The sequence below is a fragment of the Dipodomys ordii genome, unplaced genomic scaffold (genome assembly GCF_000151885.1).
Source record: "Dipodomys ordii isolate 6190 unplaced genomic scaffold, Dord_2.0 Scaffold182, whole genome shotgun sequence".
In the NCBI taxonomy this organism is placed as follows: domain Eukaryota; kingdom Metazoa; phylum Chordata; class Mammalia; order Rodentia; family Heteromyidae; genus Dipodomys; species Dipodomys ordii.
In genome coordinates this window covers 3283049-3307240 of record NW_012267398.1, presented here as the reverse complement: position 1 = coordinate 3307240, position 24192 = coordinate 3283049, and the positions used below count along the sequence as shown (strand labels likewise).

At 41.9% G+C, this 24192-nt stretch overlaps 1 protein-coding gene across 1 annotated transcript in view; it reads right to left on the bottom strand.

Moving 5' to 3' along the window:
• Col12a1 (collagen, type XII, alpha 1) overlaps positions 1 to 24192 on the bottom strand; it is a 127933-nt gene that overhangs the window by 44612 nt on the left and 59129 nt on the right. Inside the window, exons 25-41 of the mRNA XM_013034114.1 lie at positions 23385 to 23521; positions 21168 to 21297; positions 19947 to 20086; positions 18939 to 19071; positions 18807 to 18833; positions 17424 to 17566; positions 14295 to 14424; positions 13898 to 14037; positions 13415 to 13544; positions 11485 to 11627; positions 9997 to 10126; positions 8977 to 9119; positions 6398 to 6527; positions 4110 to 4229; positions 2385 to 2531; positions 689 to 805; positions 172 to 318 (exon numbers count right to left, since the gene is read on the bottom strand). Of these exons, the coding sequence (XP_012889568.1) occupies positions 172 to 318; positions 689 to 805; positions 2385 to 2531; positions 4110 to 4229; positions 6398 to 6527; positions 8977 to 9119; positions 9997 to 10126; positions 11485 to 11627; positions 13415 to 13544; positions 13898 to 14037; positions 14295 to 14424; positions 17424 to 17566; positions 18807 to 18833; positions 18939 to 19071; positions 19947 to 20086; positions 21168 to 21297; positions 23385 to 23521 (2187 nt within the window). The remainder of the gene's footprint in view (positions 1 to 171; positions 319 to 688; positions 806 to 2384; positions 2532 to 4109; positions 4230 to 6397; positions 6528 to 8976; positions 9120 to 9996; positions 10127 to 11484; positions 11628 to 13414; positions 13545 to 13897; positions 14038 to 14294; positions 14425 to 17423; positions 17567 to 18806; positions 18834 to 18938; positions 19072 to 19946; positions 20087 to 21167; positions 21298 to 23384; positions 23522 to 24192) is intronic.

Below are 24192 nucleotides of genomic sequence, written 5' to 3'. Positions count from 1 at the left end.
CATCCTCCTATACACAGAGCATCCTCCTATACACAGGCCGGCCATCATGGTATACATAGAACATCCTCCTATACACAGAGCATCCTCCTATACACAGAGCATCCTCCTATATACGGAACATTCTCCTCAGAAGAAGAGAATGGAGACTTTCCTGATCACTCCAAAACGTACTGGTATGTTCTTTGACAGGAACGCCTGGCCCCTCCAGGTTTGGTGTCTGCACAAACACAGTGACGCCATACTCCGCCTCTGGTGAAAGGCCTGTGAAGCAGTGGCTCGTTTCTGATCCACGCACGGTGATTTCTTGTCCTCTGGTTCCTGGGTATGATAACAAAGGAAAAAGCACATGTGTTCACATCTGTTATAATTTAAGACATTTGAGAGGTTTTTTGGTTTTTTTTTTTTTTGGATGGTTGTGGGGCTTGAACTCTGGGCCTGGGTGCTATCCCTCAGCTCTTCAGCTCAAGGTGAGTGTTCTACTGCTTGAGCCACAGCACCACTTCGGGTTTTCTGGAGATAAGAGTCTCACAGACTTTCCTGCCTGGGTTGGCTTTGAACCACAATCCTCAGATCTCAGCCTCCTGAGTAGCTAGGATTACAGGCGTGAGCCACCCGGCTGAGAGGTCTTTTATAAACAAAATAAAGTCCTATTTACTGAAGTTTCATTTACTCTCTTGTACATACATACCATCTGCAGGACTTAGTTTTAGCCTGTAAGAGGTAGCTGCTCGGTGAGGTGACCATTTCACACAGAACGTGTCCCACCCAACCTGGTATGTTTTCAGGTCTGTCACATTTAAATATACTACAAGAGAAAGAAAGAAATAGATTCACTTGGTGAATAAAGGCAAAAGGGCATACTGTGAATCAGAAGACAATTTTCAAACTTTTATTGTAAGCTGGAAAACAAATCTGAAGTCTCGATATGTTTTCTTATCTGAAACCTAAGTCAAATATACATGAAAATGTAGTCATGTCAAAACTGACCACTCTCTTCATCACTGAAAGGAAATCTTCATCATCCCTCAAATCAATGAATATCAAACATCTCATATGGCAAATAACAAGAAACTTCTTTTTCTGAAAGTTTATGTCTTTTACATCCTCAAATACTTATCAAAACACTTAGTGACAACAATAAATGTATCTTTAGACCAAATCAATGATTCAATAATTCAAATTCCACCCATAAACTTAGGTAAGTATATATTCGAACATCATTAGAAAACTAAGTAGTACCACAATACTAATGGCACAGATCATTCATGGGTAAAATGACAAATTCTGTAAAAAAAAAATGTTTTCTTGTGTGTGTGTGTGTGTGTGTGTGTGTGTGTGAAAGAGAGAGATTAAGAGTGTGTGTGTGAGTGTGTGTGTGTGTGTGTGTGGCCTGGAGCTTGAACTCAGGGTTTGGGCACTGTCCTTGAGCTTTATTGCTCAAGGCAAGCACTCTACCACTTGAGCCATAGCTCCACTTTTGGAGCTTTTCGGTGGCTCATTGGAGGTAAAGTTTATAAGTTTATCTGACTTGGAGAAGGGAGGGGAACCCCAGAAATATCAGGACAAAGAGTAAACCGATGCAACAGCAACGCTCATCAGACACTGTATTGGAAATGAATTTTACAACCTGGGGGGAGAGGGAGCTGGGGTGCTAGTGGGGGGAAGTGGGAGAAAACACAGGAGGGGTAACACTGTTCAAAAATAAATGTAGTCATTACCTTACTTATGTGACTGTAACCCCTCTGTATATCACCTTTACAAGAAAAAAAAATGTACTGGGGGAAAAAAGAGTCTCAGACTTTTCTGCCTGGGCTGCCTTCAAACCATGATATTCAGGTCTCAGCTTCCTGAGTCGCTAGGATTACAGGTATGAACCATGAACACCCTGTTGGTTTATCTTTTAAGATCCAAATAGACATCCCCTCTTCATTACGTACATTGTTTTCATTATGTACATTTTTATGCATTCAACTTCTGTAAACATTTCCTTTCAGAAGACCCATGCACCTAACTAATTGCTATCAAATCCTTAGACCAAGCTTTCCCAGGGAAGAACCTGCTCAGGCCTGCTTCCCTCCAGAGGAGCGCTGAGGACCAGCCTTTGTGGACTGTAGGATGGAGCAAGAAAAGCCCACAGGGAGGAAGTAAAGGCACAGGACTGGGATCTGGGGAAAGACAGTCTTCTTGTACCACTACCAGTCCTATTCAGACATTACTTGTGGATTTAAATAGGGATTTTGTTTCACTGGACATAAAATGACCTAAGTAATACTGGAGAAAACATGCATGCCTGAAGAAAAAGTAAAGTTAAAACAGACAGTGATTCTTACTAGATATTTTCTGAAGACCACAGAGAGAGAGAGAGAGAGAAATGCATGACTTACATGTAGTGCCTTGATCCGTCAGGGGAACGCTGAGTCCAGAGTCGTACTGAGCGAAAACACTCACATCATAGGTGGTGCTGGGGTTGAGGTTGTGCAGGGTGTATGAGGTCACTTCTCCAACAAAGGCTTCCATGGGTTCATTGGAACCTTAAATGACAACCACACAGGACACAGACCCTATGCCATTGCTCTCCTCATGAATTCCAGATCATAAAGTCCAATGGCAGGATGGACGCCATTACTCCCCACAATCTCCCATTCAGTCATTCACTGCGGCACAAGCCCCATTCTGTAGCGAATATGAAACTAAGCAAAGGCTGGTTTCTCCACTCTATTTTTTTTGAAATACTGCAATTTGAACCCAGGGCCTTGTGCTTGCTAGGTAGACACTCTACCGATGAAAATACAAATCAAGTCTCCAGTTTCATGGCACTGATCAATGCGACATCTGTTCTAGCTCCATAATTGGGTTGATGACTTCAGCCCTGGTTGGGGCTTTCAAATAGAGCACATCTTTTGCTTCCTCCAGCCCTAGTTTGGGTTTTGGTTTCTTTGAGAGAGGTCCTCCATCCCATCAGGCATAGGTTTGGCCTGTGATCTGCCTGTTGTATACTTCCCATATTCACTCAAATGACAGACATGCTTCACCATATCCAACTTCTATCCCTCCATTGACAGGAAAGATCAGAGACATTGCTTCCCAGGCTGCCCTGGAAATATGATCCTCCCAATCTCGGCTTCCCATTTCTCTTAGAATGACTGTGCCAGCTATGGGCAGAAAAGGAGTCTTTCCTTTCAAGGCTGACCTTTAACCAAGATCCTCCCATTCAGTCTCCCTAGTAGCTAGGATTACAGGCATGAGCCACAAGCACCAGGCTTTCATTCTTAATCTCAAAGCATAACACAGTAAAGAGAATCCAGTTACATTTGTAATCACGAAAGAGTTAATGAACATTCACTTGCCTCTCTTCTAAGCCCTACTTGGCCAGCATAGAGCTCTACATTGAAGAAGTTCCCTGTTAAAATTATTTTGCTTCAGTGACAATCTAAGTACTTCCATCTTAGACCCCATTCCATACATCTCAGTTTCTAAAGGTCTCTTCTCTTCCTTTTTAGTTCTTTACTTCTTATACATTTTCTTTCTTTTAGTTTCTCTTCTATGTTTTTATTTAGTCCACAGACTTTCTGGGTGCATAAATGATGCTCCAGAAAATCTGGTCCAGAGTATGTCTCTCCCGGTTTTGATAAGCACATAAATGGGGCACACAAAAACAGAAAATCACCTCATGCATGTGACGTTCATTGACTCAGAAGAAACTACCAGTAAAGAGTTGGAGGCAAACCTCTTAAGAATAGACTAAAATGCATAACATCTGTGCCCAGAATGGAATAACAAATGGTTATCATGGGGAAACTATGAGGTCTGATATTGATTAAAATATTTCATGATCATACTCAGATATAGCAAGTATGCACACAACTAGCTTCACTTTGTGCAATTTTATAGTCCAGGTCACACTTTGTGATCATGAAATTTAATTAGAGCTTCACCTGCATCCTTCAGGCTATTGACTAAAAGTGGTGTTTTCAGAAACATTATTTTTAGTGGGAAGGAACTTGATGTGGTGACAGGAGAATCCATTACATTAGAGGATGCACTAGAAAATACCATTGTATACTAAGCACTTGCCATGCATTTCTACTAGAATAAATGTGCTTCCTTACCCACTGGCTTATACACAATTTTATATCCAAGAACTGGAGAAGGTGAAGGGTCCCAGGACACGCGGAATCTCGTGTACCATTCATCAGAGATGTGTATGTTCTGCGGAGGGAGAAGTCCCACTGAAAGCAAACATCGCTGCACGTTACTGACCTTCCACTGGTAGATGGAAGTCTACGAACATCACTACGGCAACCCATGAGGGCATTTGAATTTTTCTTTTGGGGTCAGTCATGGGGCTTGAGATTTTTTGCTCAGGCTAGGGCTCTACCACATAAGCCACAGCTCCACTTCCAACTTTTTGGTGGTGAATTGGAGTTTCACAGCCTTTCCTGCTGGGACTGGTTTCCAACCACGATCCTCACATCTCATCCTCCTGAGTAGCTAGGATTATAGGCATGAACCACTGGCCTCCAGCTGCAGTTTAATTCTTAATATTTCATCATTTCCTTGCCAGAGAACAGCTAAAAAGCCATAGAATATTCACTAAAAGCTTAGTTGTTTCCCACATTCTAACAGCAATTCAAATGGATTCAGGAACTGGAGATTTTTTTTTAATCAGAGCCTCATTAACAGTAGGTAAGATGCAGAGAAAGCTTCATCAACTGCAAGACCCAGAGCAAGTATGTGATATGGCTCAGAATTGTAAAAGAGATTCAGATCCATTTTAGAATATTCTAGATCATGGAATGCTAGAACCAGGAGGCAATTTAGAAAAGTCTGGTCAGATGACTTCATCCCATAAATAAGAAATGGCTTTCCTAAGATCACACATTTAGCTAGTGACCTAAACAACTTTCTCTTCCTCCACCAGAGTAATCCAGGGTATAATCTCCCATCCCTACCACCCCCAAACCTACAACTTGCAGAATCAAGGCTATTAGGCTAGAATTGTGAGGGGTGGCCAAGTTATTATTCACAGCATGACAACAAATAATTAATTCAACTTGAAAACCTTCCCCCCCCCACACACAGGAGGAACTAGACATCTTCCTTCCCAGACAATTCAAAATGCAGTAAAGATCATAGGTTACATTTTGATAAGCCCCAAATTCTGAAATAGGGCATTTTCCCCCAGGGATGTATTAAGATATACTTTTAAGTCTCAGAGAAAACTCAAAAAGTGAAGCTGTTAAGTCAAAATCTTCTTAAGGTAACCCACCTGTGCAAACATTTTAAGTTCAGAAAATAAAATAAAATTTAAAAATGGTCTTAAATCAGTGTCCCAGTCTCTAGAGTTTCAGTGTATTAATGAATACACAGGCAGCTGACTTTCAGAGATTGACCTTGAGAGACTGAGAACTGACTCTAGTCTTATTTTTCTCTCAGAAGCTGTTAAATGTCATCTGTCACAACTTTTGTACATCTAAGCACAAGAAGAGTTCAGGCATGTGAGGGACACAGGATGCCTGAAATCCCATAGGTTTAAGGAGACCTTTGATGGATGAAGTAGGAAGAAGGGCCACACTGACAGACCTAGGGGCCAGTCTGCCATTTTGCTGAGCTCTTGGCTCCCAGTCTTGGCTGGGCATTGTGGCATCTTCAAGACACATCTCAAAGCAGCTGCAGCAGTATTTCTGGGAAAGCTATCAGACCTAAACATCTTCCTCAATCTCCTCAGATGATTCTAATGGATGTGTTTCCAAAGGTTCTCTAACCTAATTAGGGAATCTTTAAAAATAAGAAATTGCCGGGCTGGGAAGGTGGCTCAGTGGTAGAGTGCTTGCCTTGCATGCCTGAGGCCCTGAGTTCGATTCCTCAGCACCACATAAGCAAAAAGAAAAAAGCCAGAAGTGGCACTGTGACTCAAGTGGTAGAGCGCTAGCCTTGAGCTGAAGAGCTGAGGGACAGTGCCCAGGCCCAGAGTACAGGCCCCACGACTGGACCCCCCCCAAAAAAAAGAAATTGCTAGATATTGGTGATTCTCTGTAAATTATACGGTGCAGTGTATTTTTTTAAGCAGTACTGGGTTTTGAACTCAGGACCTCACATTTGCCAGCCATGCATACTACCCTTTGGCCCATTCCCCAGTCTTTCCATGACATACCTTTGGCAAACTTCAGTGTCTAATAGAAACATTAGTGCAATATGAATGCAGTATTTCGGATGCAGAAAGAGCATATTTAAAATGTATAAAGGATACAAGGAGCAACATTTAAAATGTGACAAGTTCAAAGCAGAAATAATGATGGGAGAGGCGACACTGATAAGATGCATTGAAACCCCTTTGTACAACCACTTCAAGATAGTATACAAATAAAATGTAAAGAGGAAGGCATGAGACACTCACCAGTTCTTCCATTTCCAGTTAGGTGACCACCATCTCCATCTTCATAAATGGCAATAACAGTAATTTTATAAGGAGTGTCAGGCAGCAGAGGCTGTAGTATTACATTGTTTCTTCTTCCTGGGACTGTGGTCTGTAGGGGAAGTAAAATCATACATTCACTGCCAGTTAGAACACTTCCACATCAGAAGTCAATCATGTTTTTTTTTCTTTAAACAGTGATGGCGTCTTTGCATTTTCTTTTAGGTTTTACAATGTGCATTGCAAGATACATTGTCTACCCTGTCTCTACGCAACACTTTCAGATTGACAGTTCTGGGTTCAAGAGACAGATCAGCTACTAAGAAACCATGTGACTTAGCATCTTTGAAGGAGACTATGAGATGAAGGGCAGTAAGGTGTAGAATGCCTCCAGCCATTTTACCGAGTATTCCAGCATTGTCATAGTAAGTTTGGCATGTTTCATTGTTGCACATTCTTGGAAGTGGCGCTGTAGCTCAAGTGGTAGAGCGCTTGCCTTGAGCTGAAGAGCTGAGGGACAGTGCTTAGGCCCAGAGTTCAAGTCCCATGACTGACCAAAAAAAAATGTTCCATTGTTGCACATTCTGGTTTTTACCTAGTACTTCAAAACTATATACCAAATACCCATTGGAAATTAGCTGCTAAGAATCCATAGGGTATAAAAGTGGACACAATTTCTGTCCTCTAGGTAACGCCAGTTAGGAAAAAAAGACAGAAGGAAGACATGGAAAAATCCATTCAACTAGCTCCTCAAAGAGGAAGCAAATCATCACCCTCAGTTTCTCTTTAACCTGTAGTTGCTTTTACAAATGCTATGGATTAGTTAGGCCAGTGATCCTGTAACTAAAAACAGTACATTGGCAACAGAAATGTGTTCCATGTTTTCAGATAGGAAAGAAAGGTTGCATATTTGTCCACAACACGTGGACATTGAAGGCTAAAAAAAAAAAAAACACTTTGGCAAACTAACTGCAGTAAGAATGAAATAACTATGAATATCTCAATTTGATAAAAAAAATGAAAGTGGCAATTGCAGATGTTTATTATTAATAATAAGGTGACATTCAATTAAAGCTTACTTATACCAAGTTTGAGTATATAAGCATGTGAGAGAGAAAGAGAGAAACAGAGAGATAGAGACAGAGAGACAGAGTGAGTACTGAGGCTTGAACTCAAGGCCTGGATGCTGTCCCTCAGGTTTTTCCCTCAATACTCTGTCATTTAAGCTACAGCTCCAATTCTGACATTGGAGATTGGAGTCTCACAAACTGTTCTGCGGGGGCAGGCTTTGAACCACAATCCTCCAATCTCGGTCTCTTGAGAAGCTAGAATTACAGGTGTGAGTCACCCTTGGCCACTTGGTGAAATACTTCCTCAGTGGTATGCATGGAGAATCATGATCTAAATGGATTGTAAACTCCAGACCCAACTTCAATAACCACTGTGGGCTCTGTGAGCATATTCTAGCATCTAATCACTAAACTTCAATGGAAGTCGTTTTCCATCCACAACCTAAGTACATACATAGTGACAGCTTTGAGGAAGCTAGGTCTGGAGAGATAAAATATGACACTCACAAAAATATAGAGAATTTTTTTAGCATGACCCAAGGACCTGATTCAATCCCTAACACTTCAAATTAATAATTAAGAAAAGATTAGCCAGGCACAGGCATATCATGCCTGTAATCCTGGCTATTCAGGAGCTACTCATCAAGATCTAAGGGTGGTGGCTCAAAGTCAGCCTGAAGAAGTAAAGTTTATGAGACTCTTATCTCCAATTGGCCACAAAAAGCCAGAAGTGGAAGTGTGGCTCATATGATAGAGCACCAAGCACATAAAACAAAAGGACCTAACTCAAAAGTGTTGAACAGCAGCTGAGCGCTGGTGGCTCACACCTGTAATCCTACCTACTCAGAAGGCTGAGATTCTGAGGATTGTGGTTCAAAGTCAGCCCACGCAGGAAAGTCCGTGAGACTCTTATGTCCAATTAACTATCAGAAAACCAGAAGTAGAGCTGTGGCTTAAAGTGGTAGAATGCTAGCCTTGAGCAAAAGAGTTCAAGAACAGCTCTGAGGCCCTGAGTTCAAACTTCACAACCACCGCCAACAACAACAAAAAAGTTCTGAGCAAAGTGTCTAGAGAGAGGAGAGATCAATTAGCCCTGGAGTATTGAAGGCAGAACTTGTAGAGGACTTAGATCTGAAGAGAGGGTCAGATTTAAATAATCACATCATAGGAAATGAACAGAGTCATTCCAGATTAGCTGGTATAGTATTTCACTAGACTTCATTCCTCCTATGACACAACTTGTTAGTTAGAAATGTTCAAGTGATTGATCATAACTAAGACCACTTGTCAATCTTTCAACTAGAAATGAGCCCCCCAAAACATTGCAGGAGCATCCGGTCATCCTGGCGAAAGCTGTGTAAAATGTGACTGCTCCATGAAGGTCAAAGACTCCACTCCAATCACCGACATTTCTAGAAAAGAAGTTTAACTTCACACTCCAGCTGCCTAACATTATGAAGTATGTGAATAAATGAGCATCATCACACTTACATATTCATCGATCGGATCGCCAACAGTGGGAGAGTAAATGATCCTGTACTGTTGAACCGGCCCATCTGCATGATCCCAGGCTACGGAGAGGCTGTTTGTGGTCTCATCAAAGACCCTCAAGTTCCTTGGTCCACTTCGAGGAACTAAAGAAAGCACAGAATTGTGGGGGGAAGTGAGGGGTGTCAGTATTGGGTCTTAAACTCAGAGTCTGGGTGCTATCTTTTACCTTTTTCCCTCAAGGCTAGCACTCTACCATTAGAGCCGCAGATCTGCTTTTTTGGTGGTTAGTTGGAGACAAGAGTCTCATGGACGTTTTCTAATGGAGGTTTGGCTTCAAACCTCAATCTTCAGATGGATTACAGATGGGAGCCACCAGCACCCAGCCATAACACAGGAGTACTTGTGGCTTTCCTGACAGCATGACCAGCTCAGCTAGTTTAATGTTTAATGAAAGCTGGAGGCAAAAGTGCTCACTTGATGAGGAGAAGATCCACTGCAGGGCAGAGCAGAAAAACCCCTTCCACTCCTCACCCACCCAGAACGCTCCACTGGGGATAGAGTGAACATTTGTCCAGTGGCTCACACCTGGAATCCTAGCTACTAAGGAGGCTGAGATTTGAGGATCACGGTTCAAAGCCAGCCGGGGCAGGAAAGTCCATCAGTCTCTTATTTCCAATGAACCACTCAGAAAACTGGAAGTGGCACTATGACTCAAGTGATAGAGCGCTAGCCTTGAGCTGAAAAGCTCAGGGACAGTGCCCAGGCCCAGAGTTCAAGCCCTACAACTGACCAAAATTTAAAAAAACAAAAAACAAAAAAATACCAAGTAACCAGCTTCATTCAACACAGAAGACTGCCATGGACTGTAGATTCCACTGGGATGGAACGCAGGCTGACATCACATGAACTGCCCAGAGGAAAACTCTCTCTCTCCACCCAACATCAACTCCTCACTCATGGCAAGAAGCATGCTAATCTAACTACAAGCAAGTTAGGGGTGCAGAAGGATTTTCGCCTCACGTGTTCGCCCCTGACTGGGGCTGGGGTTCCCCTCTCCATCCGAGTAGAGAGCCACAATGTCCACAGAGTAGGGAGTGTCAGGAGTCAGCCTCTCCAGGTGCACTGTGCGGGTATTTCCCGGCACCACCATCTGCAGAGGAGAGAATGTTCAATTCTACCTGGCCGTGAACCAAATGCTTCCTGAGTCTTTGGTTAGTCAGCATAATGATATTGACAATGAAAGGCTGAGCCTAGACATGTCAGAACCCCCGTGTCTTTTCCCCTGTGACCTGCCCAGGCCGAGCTACTATGTGCCCTCTACCCTCAGAACTCCCTTTCCAAAGAAGTCCTTAACTCTTAGTTGCTTCCATTTTCTCTCGTGGATGTGTATGAGGAAACTTCACCAGTACAACTTCTAGGGGTAACAATCTTTACCTCAAAAACATCCTGAATGTGCTCATGGGAGAAGGGACTTCCCTACCTGAGCCAGAGGCTGACTTTCCATTCAGATAGAAGCAATTCCTTAGGGTAGATAAGGGTAACTTGTCTAAATCTGTCCAAGTAACACATGGACAAGAAGATTAACACTTTTACTGAAAACCCATGTTGCTCATTACCATTTGCTAATTATGCATGTGCACACACACACACACACACACACACACACACACACACACACGTACACATGTGCCAGTACTAGGACTTGAACTCAGGGCCTCTTTCTCTCACTTGGCTTTTTTGCTCAGGCTGGTGCTCTATCACTTGAGCCACAGTGTTACTTCTGACTTCTTATTGGTTAATTGGAGATAAGAGTCTCACATACTTTCATGCCTAAGCTGGCTTTGAACTAGGATCCTCAGATCCCACCCTTCTAAGTAACTAAGATTACAGGTGAGAGCTACCACACCAGGCTCATTTGTTAATCTTTGCTTGCTCACTATTTATCTTTGCAAAAACTTGTAAGTTAAATTAGCCTATACATTGATTTTTCTCTTCTTAACTTATTCAAATACTCTTTCTAGTCACCTTATAATTTCTGATTTGTAAATTATCATTCTAATGACAAAAGTGAATTGAATTATGACTTGAAGAGAGACTGCAATTTCTAAGAGCTAATAAAGGCACACTTTGGCATATTTTCCTAACAAGGGCATTTGTACCTTCTAACAAAGCTCATATCGACAAAGCTTAGCAATGATTTGCATCTATTACTGAAGTTTTTAACTCAGAACTAATTTGCCTACTCCTAAAGTTCTTTGTCTTGAGTAACCTTGTAATTGACATACCTGTCTTCATTCATCAAAAATAATCACTTAGGAATTCTACACTGGTGTGTTTGTGGTTTGTCTTCTCACACGCTATCCAACATGACTCATGCATGTGCTGACATTCACTGGGAAATGCAGTTTCTATGACAAGCAATGATACACCAATAACTGGCTCACTGCTCGCAGCCAGCGGAGGCCAAAGCAGAATGTACAAAGTCCTTACAATGACAGAATTACTTACAGATTCTGAGGGTCTTGTGCCAGCCACAGGAGTATACACAATGCGATACTGCTGCACAGGCCCGGGTGCAGGGTCCCAGCGGACATCCAGGCTATTGGGTGTGGGATTATACACTTGCACATTTCTTGCTAGACCTCTCACCACTGAGGAAATAAAAGCCAATGCCTGTGTCTTAAGTCTGATTCCGAGCTTTTCAACACTTTCCCACAATTAACACCATCATAGGAGAAAATACCTCCCCGCTTTAAACTTCTATCTACACACAAAAGCACGTTGAAATGCTCCAAATCCAGTCAGTCAAAATCAGCCAACTGTGGTGTGTGTGTCGACTGAGATGGAAGCAAGCAAAACAAGTCAGGTAGAGTAGAAGAATTGGACTGGCCAGAAAGGTACGTAGGATAAAGGAAAGAGAGGGGCTGGGAAGGTGGCTCAGTGGTAGAGCGCTTGCCTTGCATGCATGAGGCCTGGGTTCAATTCCTCAGCACCACATAAGCAAAAAGAAAAAAGTTGGAAGTGGTGCTGTGGCTCAAGTGGTAGAGTGCTAGCCTTGAGCTGAAGAGCTGAGGACAGCGCCCAGGCCCAAAGTTCAGGCCCCACGACCAGACCAAAAAAAAAAGGAAAAAGAAAAGAAGCTTCAGTTTCCACAGAAAATGCAAAGCAGAAGGATTTTATAGGGCCTGCCTTCTAACTATGGGGACTTGTATATAAATTCAGTCAACTAACTTCAGTCATTCTTGCTGGATTCAACAAATAGCCACAGAATCACTTCTGTGATTAAGAAAAAAGGCATACAGAAACAGAAATAAGACACATTCATTTCTCAACTTCCTTCAACAAAGACTTAGAGAAGTTCATACATTAAATCCATACGAACACCAAACCCCAGTTTAGCCAATAATATCATCTTTCTAGACCACTAATCTTCCACCAAACAAAGCCACCTATATAGTTAAAATGCAAAGACCTAATTGCAAGTATGGACAAAAGCTTTAAACAGGACTTAAAGCAAGTAACAAAAACTTTTAGGCTAATTTTTCAAGAAATTTCTTTAACTCCAAAAAGCACTTTACCAGCAAACTAGAGAAATGTATAATCAAGTAATATAATGGATAGATCTCAAAAATTTAGACTGTGAAACCTATTGTGAAATGGGGTTTCATGTGTGAATTTATTAGCAAAACTCAATTTAAAAATTTGAAATAAAAACTCTCTGAGTGCTGAGTGCTTAACCCCAGGGACTCATGTTCCCTTAACTTTATTTTTCCTTAAGGCTGGCACTTTACTACTTGAGCAATACCCCCACTTCTGGCTTTTTGCTGCTTAACTAAAGATGAATCTCTCAGATATGTCTGCCCAGGCTGGTGTCAAACTGCTATCCTCACATCTCAGCCTGGGCCCTGGTGCTGGTAGCTCACACCTGTAATCCTAGCTACTCAGGAGGCTGAGATCTGAGGATCACAGTTCAAAGACAGCCTGGGCAGGAAAGTCCGTGAGACTCTTATCTCCAATAAACCACTAGAAAACCGGAAGTGACACTGTGGCTCAAGTGGTAGAGCGCTCACCTTGAGCTGAAGAGCACAGGGACAGCACCCAGACCCAGAGTTCAAGCCCCACAACCAACCAAAAAAAAAAATATCTCACCCTGGGTAGCTAGGATTATAGGTGTGAATGCCCAGATCAATGTTTTTTTAATGAAAAACAATAACTAAAATTGTGCACTAATAAATATATACACCTTTAATGAATCCATAGTTGTCATTTAAAAATCATGCCACTGAAAACATATGAGTTCATTCACCAAAAAGTTAACCACCATCAGTAGTGTCTGAGAGGTAAACTACGGATTATTATTATTATTATTTTATGGTTTTAATTTTCCCATTTGGATGCCTCTCCAATAGAAAGTTCATTGTCTTGCTCTCTTACTTACATGTCCTTCCTGTGTCGGAGGTGCGGCCCCCATCGCCCTCGGTGTAAACAGGAACCACGGTGATGGTGTATGGGGTATCTGGCTGAAGATTCCTAAGAATGGCATAATTGGTATTCCCAGGGATTGGCACCTAGAGATTCGAATAAAACACAGAGCACTTGATTTGGAAAAACATGGAAAGGAAAGAACACTTCCAACCGTATCATAGTAGTTGCTTTCAAGTGAACTGTCACACAAAATAATGACTGATTTATAACCTTTACTTCCTTTTTGTTATTTTCCAGAATGAATCATTCTTCTCGCCATCACCAATCCCACCATCTTCCCTCTCCCCGTGCTCTAAGACATCACATATTGGCCCTTTGTGGCATACTACTGTGTTCATAAGAACTTCTTCAGTTCTAAAGCAAATGGACGAACTCCTTCAAGTCATTTGGCTGTGGTTTAAACGAACTACCATTTTTCACCACAGTAAATATGTACCAATTCCTCGGGTCCTCCAGCTGTTGGTGCATAGAAGAGCTTGTACTGTCGAGGGTTTCCCTCCGCATGATCCCAGCGCACGCTCAGGGTGCTTGTAGAAGGGTCGTACACTCTCAGGTTCCTCACAGTGTTCAAAGGCTCTGAAATGCACAGAAATCACTTAGCAGAGACCAGGTGCTGGTAGCTCACATCTGCCATCCTAACTTCTCAGGAGGCTGAGATGTGTGGTTCCAAGCCAGCCAGGGCAGGGAAGACCATGAGGCACCAAAAAACTGGAGCTGGAAGTAGGTTGCTAACCTTGAGCAAGAGAGCTCAGGGACAGTGCCGAGACTCTGAGTTCAAACGCCACGACTGGTATAAAAATAATAAATGCTGGAAGGAGTGTGGTCTAACTTACTTGTCTTGCCTCTTCCAGTCATCCTGCCACCCTCCCCATCAGGATACAGGGAGGACACAGTGATGGTGTAAGGGGTGTCTGGCTTCAGCCTCTGCAAGACCACGCTGCTCTGCCGTCCACCTATAGTGGTCTAGGGAAGAACAGGTTTGATAAGTATTAGCTCATCATGTTCTCTCCATCTCTCATTACTCAGCTCCTGCTACAGAACAATTGGGTGAACCCTGTGCCAAGTCCTGCGGGCCTGTCCCCATGGAAAGCTTACTATCTTTCGTATCTTATGGTATCATTGTAAATACAACATTTATACCTTAGAATAAAGAAAGAATTCCAAGACATATATTGGTGACCTTCTCCATCATCAGAACCACCTGTTTCTTTGAGAACATCAAAATAAATGGAACCCAACAGCATGGAATACTTTGAAACTAGAAGTTACCCACGAAGGATTACGTCTTTCACATTCACCCAAGTTGATGCTTCTTTCATTCTTTCACTGAGTGGTAAATGATTGCATAGAAAAAGAAATTATTTCTTTCCTTATCCTCTAGCCCATTAGAGGGTATATGGATTGTTTACAGCTTTTGGCTATTACAAGTAAAGTTGCTCTGAACGAAATTAAATAAATATATATGTGCATACTTCAATTGAAATAAAATAAAACAGTAAGTAAAATTAAATAAATTGGTGACCTTAAAAAGATATTTCAACCTGGTAGCTGCCAGTACTGCAAAGTTTCATCCAAAACACATTTTTTCAGAACACTTCTCCCACCCCCCCAAAAAAAAATTTTAATCATGAGTGAGCTACAAAATGACATAAGACATCCAAGAGCCAAGAGCTGCATGATTTGAAAGGCTCCACACCATTCTGTATTATTCTTACAGATGTTCTTTACTTGTTCTAGAAACACACTGAAGCAATTTGGTCAAAGATCCATAGCTCTTAGTGTTTCCTCAGAACACTGCCATTCTCACAGTATTCACTGTGTAGCGAGGTGGGCAGACCCTTTGCCAATCGTAGGCAGTGCATGCCAGTGCACGGCCTGGTACCACACTTGAGGTACAAAGCTCCTCAGTTCCCTCCAGTTATGGAGTTTGAAGGCTTCAGTACTCGTTGCTTGGGGCCACCTACCTTCCTTGATGAAAGGAAAATTGTACAATTTGTTAACAGTCTACTGAATTCAGACATTCGTGCCATACTAATTAAAAGCACATGAAAATGGCATGTTGCCCACAAGGAGCGCATCAGGAGATGCACTGGTACCAACCAGATGTTTTCCGATTACACCCATCCACCCACGTGCTTCCAGCTGCAGAGGCAAGCTCAGGGAAACATTACAGTCATGCTCGATATGAACAAGGGGGACTACAGCAGCCAATTTCAAAAGTAATGAATGTCTGACATTATAAAAGGAAAGAAGTGTCCATGTTAGTACAAGCCATCTTTAGAAAGCTTTGATTTATAACGAATGAGGAATGATCTATTGAGGACAACCAGTCTTATAAAGTAAGCCAAGGGGTGTCTACTAACTTCTCCCATTCACTCTCCAAAATAAATCTGGTATTAATGATTTATTACTTTTGGTTCGTTCATAAAGCAGCATTGAAATGGAGTAGGAGAGTTTCTGATCCAGCTGCATGCATTTAGCAGGGACAAATAGCGACCTTTGCTCTCACAACTCAACCCCTGGGAGCATCTCTGAACCAGGAAAATTGGAGATTTATGTTCTAAAGCTCAGAAAGTTTGATGATTGAAAATAAAAAACTCATATGTATACGCAGGAGATGTTATCCCTTCACACAAGCATGCACGCACACACACATACACATACATGACATACACACATGCATATATACATACATACATATCAGTAAAGTTCTTGACATTACTGAAAGAGATATTTGAAGTAAATCTGAAAGTATTACCATATCTGTATAGATATCATATAGTTTCTGGACATAAGAAATCTAGGTATGTCTAGTCATGCACCTTACAAAAGACAAAGATGGTAAAACCCAGACACACAGCTGAAGTTAGTGAGGTGAAACTCAGACACACAGCTGAAGTTAGTGAGGTGAATGGACAAAGGCCCTACCTAGGAGGGAAGAATGGGAAGATAAAAAAGATGACAGTTGAGATTACAGTCTCATCATCTTCCTGGGGGCGCTTCTATTTGAGTAATATAAAAATGATAAATATTGTCAGATGAATTTCCAGGCCTAAAAATACTAGATCTAGAAGATACTCTATAAGGAAATTGATTAAAATCCATCATCTGCAGGTGTGGAAATATCACATGAAGTTCCTTGTATAATTAATGTATGTTAACACAGATATTTGCTCTTTTCACTCTAATGACACAGTACGTTTATAATTTAAAAAAAAAATGAGAGTCCTGAGGCTTGAACCCAGAACCTGGCCACTGTCCCTGAGCTTCTTTTGCTAAAGGTTATGCTCTACCACTTGAGCCATGACTTCACTTCTGGCCTTTTTTTTTTGGCATTTACTAGAGATAAGAATCTCATGGACTTTCCTGCCCAGCTGACCTTGAACCAGATCCTCAAATCACAACCCCTTGAGTTATCAGGATTATAAGGGTGAGCCATGGGTACCCAGCTCAAGCTTACAAAATTTTAAGGAAAGGATTTTCAGTGTTTCCAATGATTTGTATCTTAGTCAGAAACAAAACACTGATGACTAAAATCTCCAGATTCTTTTAAAAGAACATAACAAAAAAGATACCCTATAACATGCAAATGCAGAACGATTGGGATAAGTGAAAGAAAATAAACCTTCTAAGTAGGTTTAGCAAGCTTTCAGTTTTTCGTTAAGTTAGATGAGATCTACATGGACTCAAAAACTATCCAGACATGGATAATCGAGTGCTAATCATTTGTGAGAGACAGGTAGGTGCTTTGAAGTGAATGCCTAAAACTATGAGGCCACTCTGAAAAGCATCACTAGGTTTCCATGCCAACTGTGCTGGCTGAGCGCCAGTGGTAGTCCCAGGATCCCAGGGACTCATGCATTCCTCGAAAAACAACTATGACTAAACACTGAGGGAGAAAGAGATTTGGAGAGAAACAAGTAGAATCTCTCCAAGTGAAAGTGTTTTACAAAACGAATTACCGTTTGCTCATTTCCTTCCCCTGTAGAAGGCTGATAAGTGATCCTGTACTTCTGCACACGGCCACTAGCAGGGTCCCATTTAACCGTCAAGCTGTTTGATGTTGCATTGTAGACCTGAAGATTTCGTGGGCCACTTTTGGGAGCTGAAAGAAGATTGCGGACAACAGAGTGAGCACACAGGACAACGTCTCCCCACTGCACACCCTGAAGTATGTACGGCTCCCAAGGAAACCAAAAGAATTGTGCTCAACAATTAAATGTGAGCTTCTAATGAAGACGGCCATCGACTCTTCGATGACAGACTGATGCAGACTGAATGTATGAACCCACCCATATAGTTAAAGCTCCAGACTTAAGAGAATAGGGTCTTCCAATGGTGATTGTGAGAGTAGATGATGGTTGGATCTCAGAAGGAGACTGGCTTCGAGAACAGGTGACTTGATAGCTCATCTCTCCCAGTCATGGGATAGTACAGGGAGAAGGCAGCTGTACAAGCTGGGAACAAAGTTCTCATGGCCAGGAACAGAAGAGGCTGGGATCTTCATCTTGAACATCCCCTTCTCCATAATTAACAAGAACATAAACTTTGCTTGTTGAAGTCATCTAGCCTGACGTTTGTTATAGCAGAACACACTAACTGATACCTTCTTCAACCAATGCAAGCAATACTAGTTCAGGGGTCAAGCCTGCTTAAAAGAGGCCCTGATGAAGGGTAGAAGGGGGAAGAAGGCAGGTAAGAATTCATTGTATATGTCACAGAATTAAGAAATATAAGGGAGGGGCTGGGAAGGTGGCTCAGTGGTAGAGCACTTGCCTTGCATGCATGAGGCCCTGGGTTCGATTCCTCAGCACCACATAAGCAAAAAGAAAAAAAAGTGGCGCTGTGGCTCAAGTGGTAGAGCGCTAGCCTTGAGCTGAAGAGCTGAGGGACAACACCCAGGCCCAGAGTTCAGGCCCCATGACCAGACCCAAAAAAAATAAAAGAAAGAAAAAGAAATATAAGGGAAGGAGTCGGTCCAAGGGTGGGGAAGGTGAAGATGTTGTGATGACACAGATCAAAATGCATTGTATATATAAAACTGCTTTGGTAAATGGCAAAAAATAATTCAATACATAACCTGAAAATAAGGTAAGTAAGGGAAGGGGGCAGCTAAGAGGGGTGGGTGAGAATGTTGAAAGGGGTTGATCAAGATGCCCCGTAGTCATAAACTACTTTAGTGACTGGCAACTCCTTTGTATAACTACTTAAAGATAATAAAAAAAATTCCAAAACAAAGAGGCCCTGCCCAACACTAATCAGCAGCCTGCTCATGATGTATTCCAGGGTATTACTTGTGCACTTGTTACTTTTTGTGCAAGCAATTGAGCAACCTAAATTCGTACCTTGGGTGGTTAAGGGTATCAGGCGCACTAGAAGAAAACAGAAAGAGGAAATAGTATTAATACATCTTTGGGTCTGTTTTGCAAAACTTCACTTTAAACTATTAACAGACAACCTGAATGCTGAACACCTACGTGTGCGCTCACTGCCAGTCAGGTCATCACTCTCTGACTCATCAGGGTAGATGGCAGTAATGGAAACGTCATAGAGAGTATTGGGGTTCAAGTTTTCAAACACCAAGGTATTTTCATCTCCATTTAAGATGGTCTAGGAGAGAGAGGACAAAAGAATATGCACATAAAAATCAAGAATTCTGGGCTGGGAAGGTGGCTCAGTGGTAGAGCGCTTGCCTTGCATGCATGAGGTCCTGGGTTCAAGTCCTCAGCACCACATAAGCAAAAAGAAAAAAGTTGGAAGTGGTGCTGTGGCTCAAGTGGTAGAGTGCTAGCCTTGAGCTGAAGAGCTGAGGGACAGCACCCAGGCCCAGAGTTCAGGCCCCACAACCGGACCCCCCCAAAAAAAATCAAGAATCCTTTTATGAGCCAAGAGCCGGTGATTCACACCTATAATCTTAGTTACTGGGATCTGAGGCTCACAGTTCAATGCCAGCCTGGGCAGGAAAGTCCATAGCACTTTTATCTCCAATAATCACCCCCGCCAAAAAAAAAGCCAGAAGTGGAGCTGTGGCTCAAGCAGTAGAGCACTAACCATGAAAAAAAAGTTCAAGGACAGAACCCAGACCCTATGTTGAAGCCCCAGAACTAGAACCCCCCAAAAAACAGAAAAAAAATTCATATTACAAAAAAAAACAGAAAAAAGAATTCATATTATACATATTCAGTGGCATTTGTTGGCATCATTTGGAAGAGATGATCCTGCATTCTTATGCTTACATGAGGCTAACAATCTCTAGTAAGAAGCTAGGGACACAGTTCAAGTGGTAGAGCATCTGCCTAGCAAATGCAAGGCTCTGAGTTCAAACCCCAATGCCACCAAAATATATATGTTTATATGTGTGTGTGTATATCACTATTAGGAAAACATAATTATCTGGCTAATAAAGTACAACCTATTTCACTCAGGCTTTCCCAAAATTCAATGTACACAGAGAGAAACAGAAACAGAGAAAGAGACAGCACTACCTCCATTTTATCTGAGCTACCAGTTGGCGCCCAGGTTATTCTGTAGAGAGAGACGTCTGAAGCGCCATGCTCCCAGGTCCCTCTGAAGCTCTCTGGGGTGACCTCGGTTAACCTTAGATTGGTTGGAGCTGGAACAGGTCCTATTGCATAAAAAGCAGGCCTTAGTTTTTAACTTTGAACTACAAATGTAATCTAATATACTAGAACAGCTTTGTTTTTATTTTCAGTGGGCATGGAGAACATTGTATGAATGCATTTGGAGCCAATATTTTACCAATTCAGTTCCTTTGAAAAATAACCCCAGCTACGCAGGAGATTGAGACAAGAGGAGCACAGTATAGGCAAAAGTAAGTAGACCCTGCCTGACAAACAAGCTGAGTCAGTAATTCCAGCTACTTAGGAAGCTGAGGGCTAGAGGATAATGATTTGAAACCCAGTCTAGTCAACAAGTTTCCATAGTCCCATCTCAACCAATAGCTAGCTCAGCTAAGTGGTACACACTTATCATCCCAGCTATGGTAAGTAGCCTAAACAGAAGGATCATGGGCCGGACTGACCTCAGCTAAATTGGGACCATATCTCAGAAATAACCAGAGCCAAAAAGGGCTGGAGGCATAACTCCAGTAGTAGAGCACTTACTTAGCCAACACCAGGTCTTGAGTTCAATCCTCAGCAATACACAAAACTAGTAATAATGATTAAAAACCATTCCACCTGTCGCTTTTTATCTTTTTAATGGAAAGATTAGAAATATTTAATTTTATATACAGTTCTCAGTATGCTTTGTGAACACCGTTGGCTCTAGGCTTCATTTTTTATCATTATTTGGATTAGGTTATTATACGTTGACCACTTATTTTATAATTATATTCTGAGCACTGGATTAAACTGTTATGTGGAAAAATAAAAATCTCTGCTTCCTGAAGGGAGAAATAAAACAACTCTTTATAGGACCACAGCTGGGCACTGGTGGCTCACAGCTGTAATCTTAGCTACTCAGGAGGCAGAGATCTGAGGATTGTGGTTGCAAGCAGCCTGGGAAGGAAGGTCCATGAGACTCTTATCTCCAATGAACCACCAAAAAGCCAAAACTGGAGGTATGGCTCCAGTGGTAGAGTGCCAGCCTTGAACAAAAAAAAAAAAAAGAAAGAAAGAAAGCCAACCAGTGGAGTTACACATGAATACAAAATATGGCTCCAATGAAGCACGGACAGGACTCACGGGTGGTCTCCTGCTCGGTCGCTGGCGGGGATTCACCCTCGTCATACACGGCAGACACACTGACCGTGTACTGGGTTTGGGAGAAGAGGTCTTTGAGTGTGGTGCTGGCTCGCGATCTATCCACCTCCACCTGGAACCGCCACAGAGCAGGGGAAAGACTTCGTTAGACACTGGGCCTGGTTTGACTTCTCCCCAGTGCTGCCTGTCCCTCTCAGCATAACAACAAGAGCACTAGGTTACAACACCAAAGAAAAGCAGACATTTTCAATGTGCTTAAGAATCCATAAATGGACTGAAGGAGAATACACTTAGGGGAGAAACCCAAAGGCATAATGCTTCTGAATATCTAAAATACTACTTATCAAAACAGAATTCCAGGAAATGAAAACATGGTGTTTTGATAGTGGAGGAAGGAAGGGTGAACAAATGCAGTCCTAGTATTCAATATACACTCTGCAACAAATGACCTATGCAACTTATGGGGGGGGGGGATGAGGAGGAGGAGAAAAGCAAAGGAAATATTGTACTCATCATCTGACTTAAGGCATTAGAATCCCTTTGTGCAACTCTTTAATAATAACAATAAAAATATAATTTAAAAAAGATTCTATAAACTGGACACCATTCAACTGTTTCCAAAGTGGAAACGTATCTAACCCAATTGCTTGGCAAATGATGACTGGGTATAAATTCAAATAACCTCTTATCTCTTTAAGTCAGTACCTTGTTTCTTTTAATTTGCTGCCCATAAGATCTTTCTGAGGCCTCAACGCCTTTATACCCCTTTGGAAATGGAAAATCAGAATGGAAGGAATGGGCTCGTAAGTATAAATTAGGTTTTGTACAATCCACAAATGAACTGCATGTCTAAATAATTGACTGGTTGGAAAAGCCATTTCTATGTTCCAAAAAGCCTGTGAGAGTCTCACATTAATATTCATTCAGTCTACCCCAAGTTGTAAATGCATTTGCTCGGGAAGTTCCCTCGGTTTGTCCCTCCTTTGAATCAGCTGTCATTCAAACAGCTCTACCCAATCATCATCTCCCAAAGGGCCACTCTTCCAACTCTGTGTCCTTTCTCCTTATCCTACTCAACTGTTCTGTCTTTTTCAATTATCTGACAATCTTCCCCCTCTTTTTTCTGAGATACTTTTTATTTTTAGAAACATTATGACATTTTGTAGACATTCATAGAAAGTAGAGTGCCATATAAGGTATCTGGATGAAAAGAAAATACCATTGATCCAATAACAAATGATGTGGAAGTAGGGCGCTAATGCCTTATGCCCGTCATCCTAGCTACTCAGGAGGCTGAGGTCTAAGAATCACAGTTCAAAGCCAGCCCAGGCAGAAAAGTCAGTACAACTCTTATCTCCAATTAATCAGCAAAAAAGCTAGGAGGAGAGGGTTCAAATGCTAGAGTACCAGCCTTGAGTAAAAAAGCCAAAGTGCAAGGCCCTGAGTTCAAGTCCAAGTACCAGCACAAAAACAATAACAAAATGATAGTTTTGAGATTAACATCACACAGCAGATCATTTTTAAACTAAATCCAATGCAGTTCAATATATGACTGATTTTCAAAAAGTGCTTTAATAACATTATAAGTTTTCAACTCTACATTAATAATATAACAAGTATTCAATGGGATGGCTCATTTCTGTAATCCTAGCTAGGATTCATTGAGCTGAGATCTAAGACTCACAATTCAAAGCCAGCCCAGCAGAAAAGTCTAGGAGACAGTTATATACAATGAACTACCAAAAAAAGCTGAAAATGAATATGTAGCTCAAGGGGTAGAGCACAAGGGGATAGCACCCAGACCCTGAGTTCAAGCCCCAGTACTGGCATAGAAAAAGAAATAATATACCATAAGAAGTATTCATATATTATTGTCTATACTTGGTAGAGTTATTGTGTTAAGCTTTTTTTATTTTCTTCTGTCGATCCTGGGGCTTGAACTCTGGGCTTAGGCACAGTCCCTGCGCTCTTCAGCTCAAGGCTAGCCCTCTACCACTTAAGCCACAGCACCACTTCCGGTTTTCTAGTGGTTTATTGGAGATAACAGTCTCATGGACTTTCCTGCCCAGACTGGTTTTGAACTGTGATCCACAGATCTCAGCCTCCTGAGTAGCTAGGATTACAGGCGTGAGCCACTGGCACATGGCTTGTGTTAAGCTTTTTAAGAAAACAAATAACCCTTTCTCATCTTCAACCTACCTGTTTGAAGTCCTCTTCTGGAGTCTTGTAGCGAACAAGGTACTTGCGCACTTTCCCGAGCACAGGCTCCCAGACCACGTTCATGCTGCTGTGAGTCACGTCTCTCAGTCTCAGATCCTGAGGTTGGGGTAAAGGCACTGGAGAAGGCAAGATATTACATCCAGATGTGGTTCTCAACCACAAATCTCTGAAGCATCCACACAAGCTTTCAAGAAGTCTTGTGGAGAAAACTTAAAGATATTCAGTGAAACACTTGGAAATGATTCTCATGACAATAGTGCTCTGATCCAGAATCCACCAAAAAGAGGTGGAGTCTTCTTATGAATCCAGTGAAAACAGAATGTGAATTTTATCACCCAGCTGTATATCACACAGATATATATTTTATCACACAGAATCTTGTTTATAGAGTGAGTATCTCCCACTCTATGTAAATAATTTTCTGTTAAGCCATAGTAGATGAGAATTTACCATCAATGTACAAATCACATTTCTTCAGATAAGAAGATTCTATCATGAGGCCCTGAATTCAAACTCTAATTACTGTCAAAGAAGAGAGAGAGTGGTAAGAGGAGAAGAGATGGGAGGGAAAGTGGGGGAGAGGGGAGGAAAACAAGAAAGAAAGGGAGGGGAAGAGAGGGTGAAGAAGAGAGGAGGAGAGGAGAGGGAGGGTGGGAGGGAGGGGAGGAGGGAGGACAGAAGGAAGGACAGAAAGAAAGGAGGGGGAGGAAGGAAGGAAGGAAGGAAGGAAGGAAGGAAGGAAGGAAGGAAGGAAGGAAGGAAGGAAGGAAGGAAGAAAGGAAGGAAG